This window comes from Toxorhynchites rutilus, chromosome 2 (genome assembly GCF_029784135.1).
Source record: "Toxorhynchites rutilus septentrionalis strain SRP chromosome 2, ASM2978413v1, whole genome shotgun sequence".
NCBI lineage: Eukaryota > Metazoa > Arthropoda > Insecta > Diptera > Culicidae > Toxorhynchites > Toxorhynchites rutilus.
Window position 1 is genome coordinate 314,229,987 of NC_073745.1, and position 8,487 is coordinate 314,238,473.

General features: G+C 41.1%; 1 protein-coding gene across 3 annotated transcripts; it reads left to right on the top strand.

The window, feature by feature from the left end:
• Positions 1-1,457: 1,457 nt before the first annotated feature.
• Positions 1,458-2,489, top strand: LOC129769665 (uncharacterized). Of its 3 annotated transcripts, none has more exons than XM_055772072.1 (2): positions 1,458-1,597; positions 1,668-2,489. In XM_055772072.1, the coding sequence occupies exon 2, from the start codon at positions 1,671-1,673 to the stop codon at positions 2,421-2,423; it is 753 nt and encodes a 250-aa protein (XP_055628047.1). In that variant the 5' UTR covers positions 1,458-1,597; positions 1,668-1,670; the 3' UTR covers positions 2,424-2,489. The 3 variants fall into 3 exon arrangements, with proteins under 3 accessions (XP_055628047.1, XP_055628048.1, XP_055628045.1); XM_055772073.1 differs by having other exon boundaries at positions 1,499-1,607; XM_055772070.1 differs by having other exon boundaries at positions 1,511-1,597; positions 1,665-2,489.
• Positions 2,490-8,487: the final 5,998 nt, after the last annotated feature.

Here is an 8,487-nt window from a genome sequence, read left to right on the forward strand (position 1 = left end):
ATGAATCCTTGTGTTTTCCCAAAAATCGACACGAACTTTCCAGACATCCTATAGAACCTCAAGCGCTCCTATATCTTATCTCAGTTTTCAATCACCATACTCTCGTTCTGAATTAAAGACCAAAATGATCAAAACCAACTTTGCAACGGACTTCTAGGTTCATAAAACATCTGTACTCCAGAAGCAAAATTTTAAACACAAATCCTAGTGTAATCTTATCTTATTATTTTCTGGATGGCCATTCCCGTATCGTTTCATTAATTGTCCGGGAAAATATAAGGAAATTGTTATACTCTGTTAGATTTAATATTTTAATGTTTTATAAGATTTATTATTGAAATTGGTGCAACAGTACTCTGGGGCCTTTTTATGAGGCATCTCTTTTGTATTGAGTTTTTGTGTAAGAGGTTTTCATAAATCACTTCATCGTACTTTTCTCGCTTTGATCATATCAATTGATATAGTAAAACACGAGTGCAAATCTTCGTACTAATTTTATTATCGCATAGATCAAACAATTCCAAATGATTTTAACGTTCATTTTCGTAATCCTACTCATCCTCGATCAGAACTTCAGGCACCATGGTTTGAGCATCCTCCTCCTCGATGACCTTCGTGTCTTCAATTTCTGTACCCTCCTCTGGACTGAGCTCCAGCGCCCTGCCTCCTCGGTAAGGACGCCGTGGCGGTATTCTCGGAGGTTTCTTCAACTCTCGTTCCCCTATTTCATCGCTGCGTTGATTCCCTGGCTTAGGTTTTTTGTTATAATACACGTTGTAGTTAACTTCCTCCTTGCTCTTCTGTATTTGCTTATCGATCTTATCGTCAATGCTCTCGATGGAGTTGTGCATACTGATGAACTTGTTGGCAAGTCTCTTCACGCTGCCCTCGATCTCATCTCGGGCCTCCTTTATCTTTTGCCGTTTCATGTCCTCGTACTGCTGTACATCCTGCGAGTACGGCTCGAATTCCGAATCATCGGCCGAGTCATCTCCCGCCTCATCCTCTTCGTTCGCATCGTCAGCCGCCTTCCCAACCGGATCCTGGATGTGTTTGTTCATTCGATGCAGTGCCTTGTATACCTGCGCATTGGCCCTGATCAGTTCGTTTACCATCGACATCTGTTGGTCTTTACCGAGCTGGCGGATGTCCTCCTGGTGGTCACCCATGGTGACATCCAGCGCCAGGAGTGCGAAGCACAGTGCGCAGAGCGCAAATTTACCGTCCATCGTCGGGAATCAGACCTTCTGCGATAATGATGGCCAAAATATCAGTGACTCGGCGCGGGGAAAAATGCTTTCGTTTTATACCGCTGGTAGAGTTGGACAGAGTTGGTGGTGGTAGTGAGCGCACCTTTCACCTCGAAAGAAAGAAAGGATTCTAGCAACATCCCTGTGCAATCAACCTTTCTCTTTTCCAACATATGCTTGTAAATGAAAGAAAAGGAAACGATTCAGAATTAAATTGCATCAACCGAATGCCACTATGAAAGTAATAATTGAAAAATTTCGGAATACACTCAAAAAGAGATATAAAATAATTCAGGCAGTACGTGGAACACGTTACTGCTGTTTGTGATTCAGAGTCCAGAAGACGTGTATGTAAAGGTATGATAGATATCCTTTTTTCAATTTTTAATTCCCTTCGTCCATGTATGATTCTAGTAGAAGATGAAGTTAGACGCCAAAATTGTACTTCTCCTGTTTGGAGCCCTCATGCTCGTCAGTTCCGCGTATGGTCAGGATGCCGTGAGCCAGATGAGCGTCGAGGACAAACGCCGAATCATCAAAAGCATGTTAGACTCGCAGAAAGATATTCGCCGAGCGTTGTTGAAAATCAGACGGCAGATTATGGGGGACTCCGAGGGCGCCGGAGGTCAGCAGCCAGGCGATGAAGACGATGATGACGATGACGATAATGCTGACGATGGATTGGATGGTGATGACATTTCCGGTGGAGAGGAGGAATGGAAGGAGGAACAAAGAAAGATTCGCGAGGCGCGTGAGCAACTGGAGGCTTATGTTAAAAAAATCGCTTCATCCTTCATCGCGATGCACGATATAATCGAGAAGATTAACAACAAGATCGACGAGGAGATCAGGGAGGGTAACAGTGAGGTGAACTATAACTTATACTATCGTCCCGGAAAGCCATTTCAGCCACCCACAAGCCCTCCATTTAAATCCAAACAATCGGCTATCCAGACCTTTGATCAAGCAAATTCAGACGGATCATCCCATTATAAACGAAACAACAAAAGACCTTATAGGCACACTCAACGAGGAAGTCGAGCCCTGGACGATACCGAACTTACAGTTGATACGGAGCATTCGAGCAGCCCAGATCACCTCAGCGTTACTTCTAGCGATGACACTCTGCAGGGAGCTGTTCCCCTTGAACTAAATCAGCAGAAAGTCGTATGAAAACCCTTCTGATATTAAAACACATGAATAAACAATAATAATAACTCGTTTTGAGTACACATCGAACATTTATTTCTCATGTTATAGGTTTAAGTTATTTCAATGGATAGATAGGAATAGATATTTCCCTGTTAAACTGTCTGATCTTTGCCAGCAACTTCCGAAGTCGCACAAAATATTCAACCGGAATTGGCGTTGCTATTTGTTTGTCCTTCAGTGAACGCCCAGTGCTGGTTGTTGTGGTTATGGGTGTAGCAGGTATGGTGGTTGCCGAGGGTGTCGCAGTCGCAAGGTCCGTGTTTGAAACCGCTGATGGCACAGGCGTTGTCGGTACGGGTAATTTCTTCGCGGTCACCGTTGACACGACGGATGTTGTTCGAACAAATTTTTTGTTCGTCGTTGTCCCAACACTGGAAGTTGGCTTCAATTTGGCAACTTTCGTCGGTTTCGAACTGGACGGTTTGATTGTTGGTACCTTGTTGGCCTTGGTTCGACTTGGTCCGACCAGCGAGGACCAGAAATCCGATATCACATCGAGAGCGGGTTGAATCACTGGAATCTGCTTCACTTCTCCGGCTTCGGAAATTTCCAGCACATAATCACTGTCCGACTTACGCCTCTGGAGGGAGGGAGGTATCTGGAGCATGAGTAGCGCCACCAAAATCAGGCAAGATTTTGGGGGAACCATTGTCAAATTGCACCAACTTGTGCGCACCGCAGTCGCCGAAAGAATGAAGTGCGCGGTGTGATAGGCTTGTAAAAAGTTGCAATTTTTGGAAATTCACCAAAAGGGAATGTGAAACCGGTCTCAGTTATTCTCAGAGGATAATTGAGAACTTATGTTCGAGCCCCCGGATGATTCAGTTAACCTGCATTCACAAGGTGCCAAAATAGGGAATGGTTGATTAAAACCAGTTTTGGATGACGTGTTGCTGTGTCGTGGTAATAACCTCATCGTAATACGTAACATTTGCAATATCCCGTTTACCATATGCAGTGTGTAAAATGTGTGTATTAAAATTAACAGCATTCATATGCATGCTGTCACATTAATACTTTTAAGATGTATGGTGCAGAGTTACCATATCTACATAATAATCTGTATTTCTATAAATCATTAAAACGATTTGAAACCAAGAATCTGCAGATACAGATTGCAGATTTTTTGGGTTTTATACAGAATTTACAGATTGTTTTGAACATCGTTCCACTGGCTTGATGTTAGTAATATATTCTCCCATCTCACCTATTTTATCCATACAACCTTTGCATCTGTTTAAATGAGAATCATCTCTTTTCGACAATCATATGTAACTTGATGTCTTACATTTTAATGCAAACGTCTGCGTTATCGGTTAGCGTTACAATAAAAAAGACGGGTAGGTAATGTCGGGGACATAACCGGAAAGCCGCAGGACTACACCAAGGGGTGTCCATTGTTCAAATATCATGGAGCACAGATCCCAGAATTACCAACATTTCATGCACAAAATTACAGAAAAAAATCAAGGGATAGAATAAAACCTCCGCACACGACATTTTTTTTTTCGTATTGGCACCTAAACACCCAAACGCGGTGCAAATGTTGTAGGGGTTATTGTTCAGCCGGCAACGAGCACACACTTGATGGCAAGCATATCGTAATAGGAATTTACCGTCTGGTATCGTGATTTAATTTGGATTTGCATTCCTCATAAATAACTGTGTTCTACTAGTCCCTTTCACTTGATACCCATATTGATGGAGTTTTGAGAAGATATGTTATCCAACATTTTGTGGTGGTGGCCATTTTGGATTTACATTTTTCATAATTAACTGTATTCTCCTGGTCAGTCCTTTTCATTTGATAGCCATATTGATGGGGCTTTGAGATTATATGTGATTCGCCATTTTGTAGCGGCCGCCATCTTGGATTTTCAAGATCATGAAATACGCAGTTATTATGACTGCAGCGATAAAGGTGTGTTCCAAATTTCAGATCAATCGGTCAACAGGAAGGGGGTCAAATTTCAATTAATGTGGTACAGCGTTATAGACAAACATGTTGCATACAAACATACAAATATGTTACAGCTAAATAAAACCGTTTAAAAACTCCAGCATTCGTACGCGATTAGCCTCTCCTGCACCCGGCGCGACGCTTCCACCGCTTTCAACACACTTCCATAGGCTCTCTTGCTCCAAATCCCATAGAAACTCCTGTCTCTCCCTCTTGCTGTGTCGCACCGCATACATCGCCTGCAAATGCATCGATAACTCTTATTTATGCTGAAAACCAATCTAAAGATAGCGTCTTTCCTGCTTGATGACCGATGATAGAATGTGGCCAAGCAGGTAAGGTATTGTATTATAGAGACTTTAAACTTTTTCAGTTCATTCGCCTCTAGCCTTGAGAAAGGCCCTTGGAAAACTTTACTCTACTCCAGCACTACACCCCCACCCTCTTGCCTTGAGGAAGGCATTCGATCCCTCGCCGTCCAGACCGTCCAGCAACGATGTTGTCCAGTCGGTGTCCACGCAACGAATGATGTGGTCAGGCACCACCATCGCTCACTTTATATAGCCATATAGGAAACTCCTTGACAATCTATTGCAATACAATTGTAAAATTCTTTATAGTTAATGCGTTATTTTAAACGTTGAAAATAGAGTTTTTAATATATTTGTGTAGACCGTGAGGCGTTCCCTAACACGGACTAGAAAATCGGTCCAGTCCGTATTAGAGAAACACATTGCCTAGACATTTATAGTTATCCATCGCACAGCTGAAAGCGAAAAAAAAAGGAATTAACTCAACTCAGGAAATATCGAAGCTCAAACCATTGAAAAGGCTGGATTCGCCCGCAACTGAATGGCTTTCACTGGTCTCCGTCGTGAAACATAATCTGGAGAAAATCAACTACGACCGAAACAAAAAAAAAAAATGAAACAAAGTTTGAATTATTTGAACGACTTGATTGAACTGGCCGACTTTTATGACCATCAGCAGAATCATCAAATGATTGAACGACAAAATTTCGAATAACAAATGGTTCATATTCAAGCATTAGCTTCATAATAACTTTTTGTCCCTTTTTCAACTGTTTACAGTTCTCCAGTTTTCGAATTGTTGCCTTATTATGCTACCCTTTAGTTCATTATATCTATTACTTTTTTGTGTATACCAGAAATATATCATACTAGCTAACCCGACAAACTTCGCCCCGCCAAAAATTTATTTTTCGTTATCACATCCACGTTTTCTTACTAAGTGCACGTTCATGGGTCCAAACACAGAACTGTCCATTGATTGATCTTCTAATCGACCCCGTTGAATTGAACTTTTACTATAAAATTCCTAGTATTTCTAACAAAACTCATCATTATAATATCAGATTATTTTGATACACAATTCTCGTTCAAGATTTTTCAACCACTGTTTCTAACATGTTTCTCCGTTACATGGGATAAATGTATTATACAGAAAATATGATAGAATAAAGACAGCCCCAAATGGTTAAATTCCTTCCTCGAGTTATGCTCCTATCAACAAATCCGGCGATCTTTTTTTTTGTAGATAGAAGAAGATGTAGGAGTGCGTTTCATCACATTAAAATCCATTTCCAGTTTCGAACAAAGATCAATTTCGCTAGCTCGAGTAACGCAGAAATTTGTGTTTCATTTGTATGGCAGCCCCCCCTAAGAGAGGGGGGGGGAGAAATATCTAACCACCGTAAACACATTTATTGCACCTCAAAACCTCCACTTGCCAAATTTGGTTTCATTTGCTTGATTAATTCTCGAGTAATGCAGAAATTTGTGTTTCATTTGTATGACAGACCCCTCCCCCCCCTTAGATAGGGGGTGGAGAGTCTAACTACCATAGAAACATTTATTGCACCCTAAAACCTCAATATGCCTAATTTGGTTTCATTTGCTTGATTAATTCTCGAATAATGCAGGAATTCGTGTTTCATTTGTATGGGAGACCCACTTAAAGGGGGGGAGGGGTGGTGTAGAATTTAACCACCATAAAATCATTTATTGCACCCTAAAACCACAATATGTCTAATTTGGTTTCATTTGCTTGAATAATTTTCGAGTAATGCAGAAATTTGTGTTTCATTTGTATGGCATCCCCTCCTTAAAGAGGGGGTGGAGTGTCTACTACCATAGAATCATATTGCACCCTGAAACCTCCATGTAAGTGCAATTGAAGGCGATATTTATCAGCGTCAAATCGCCTTCAGTGAATTTTATTCTTTGGTCCGCAAAAATACCATCGCTAACTGGCAACGCAAGTGGAATGAAGATGAATTGGGCCGTTGGTTTCACTCGATTATCCCTAAGGTTAGCCTCAATCCTCAATCAAAAGTCTGGAATTGAATCGGGACTTTATTCGTACCTTCTTCCGACTCATGTCCAATCACTGTTCGTTAGATGCACTACTCTTTCGTTTCAATCTTGCCAGCAGCAATCTCTGTGTTTGTAGCCAAGGTTATCGCGACATCGAGCACGTTGTTTGGTCGTGCGAGGTGTATCTGGTCGCCAGATCGAATTTAGAAAACTCCCTTCGGGCCCGAGGAAGACAGCCCAATGTACCGGTGAGAGATGTGTTGGCTCGGTTAGACCTTGATTACATGTCCCATATATATGTTTTCCTTAAAGCTATCGATCTTCGTGTGTGATTGTCCCTAAGTCCTTATATCTTCCTTTCCTTCCTTTGCGGGTAATTCGTCCCCTTGCTATAAATAGTAGAATAAGTTGAAATGTAAAAACACTATAGATATACGAACAGATTTAAGAATTGAGTGTTCATCAACATTGTTACAGTTTCCGTATACCCCATCCTTCTCCTAAAAATATGTCACCCTTCTAAACTCGAGTACACCGCGAGTAATCGGTTTTCCACCTTACTAACCATAGATGTAAGAAAATTGTTTATATAAAATTGTTTATATATATTTTACACTCCTTAAGGTAAACCTGCCCGTTTACCGTGCCGGTCATCACGAAGGGGGCGCTCCGCTTTCTGCAAGAGCAGATCGCTTGCCACACCATGTACTTTTTGGCACACTTGGATAGTTTCTGCTTGCGAATCTCCTCCGGAACGCTGAATTTGTCCTCTGCGGAGAAGAACAACAGGCCCGGCAGCTGACGAAAGTCCGCTTTGACGTAGGTTTCGTCGTCCATTACCAGGCAATGCGGCTTCGTCAGCATTTCGGTGTACAGCTTCCGGGCTCGCGTCTTCCCCACCATGTTTTGCCTTTCGTCGCGGTTAGGAGCCTTCTGAACCTTGTATGTACGCAGGCCCTCCCGCTGCTTGGTCCGCTGGACGAATGAACTTGACAAATTCAGCTTATTGGCGACATCCCGGACCGAACTTCTCGGATCACGTCTAAACTGCTTAACTACGCGTTTGTGATCTTTGTCACTGACGGAGCATCCATTTTTGCTGTTTTTCACCTTCCGGTCGATGGTTCTCGAAGTATCGTTTTAGTACTCTGCTGACCGTGGATTGAACGATTCCCAGCATCTTACCGATGTCCCGATGTGACCATACATCAGAAGATGGGCACTGGGAAAATGTTTTTCTAACAACAGCTTTTCAATTTGAAAACTACTAACAATGTTTTGATTCTAAAATTTTTGTGTGTTAATTATCGACATGTTCTGAAAACTTTTTTTTCTATTTTCAAACATATGTTAATCGCGTTAATTTACACATAAATATGTTACGAATAAAATCTATTTTTTTCGGGAGTCTCCATGCAAACATTTGATATACTCCAGAAATATAGAAGATAGAAAGGACCACTTCGACAAAACTCAATTTTTTTAATATTTTATAAAACTTTGTAAAATAAACTATATCGCTATCTTGACTTTGAACAAAATTAGGTTATGATTAGGATTTATTTGTTGTATTTTTAACGAGAATTTCAACGAAAACAACAGACAAATTTTCATTTCATTCTTTGGCCAAAATTTTATAGGTCTTATTGCTTTTGAGTTATTTTTTTTGTAAAAACATATAAAAAGAAAATTAGCCTTTTTCAAAAAAGTTATCCAGTTTTTTCAAGTT

What these genes read in the sequence shown, in the direction of transcription:
- LOC129769665 (XM_055772072.1), top strand. Translation starts at nt 1,671, where the DNA reads ATGAAGTTAGACGCCAAAATTGTACTTCTCCTGTTTGGAGCCCTCATG.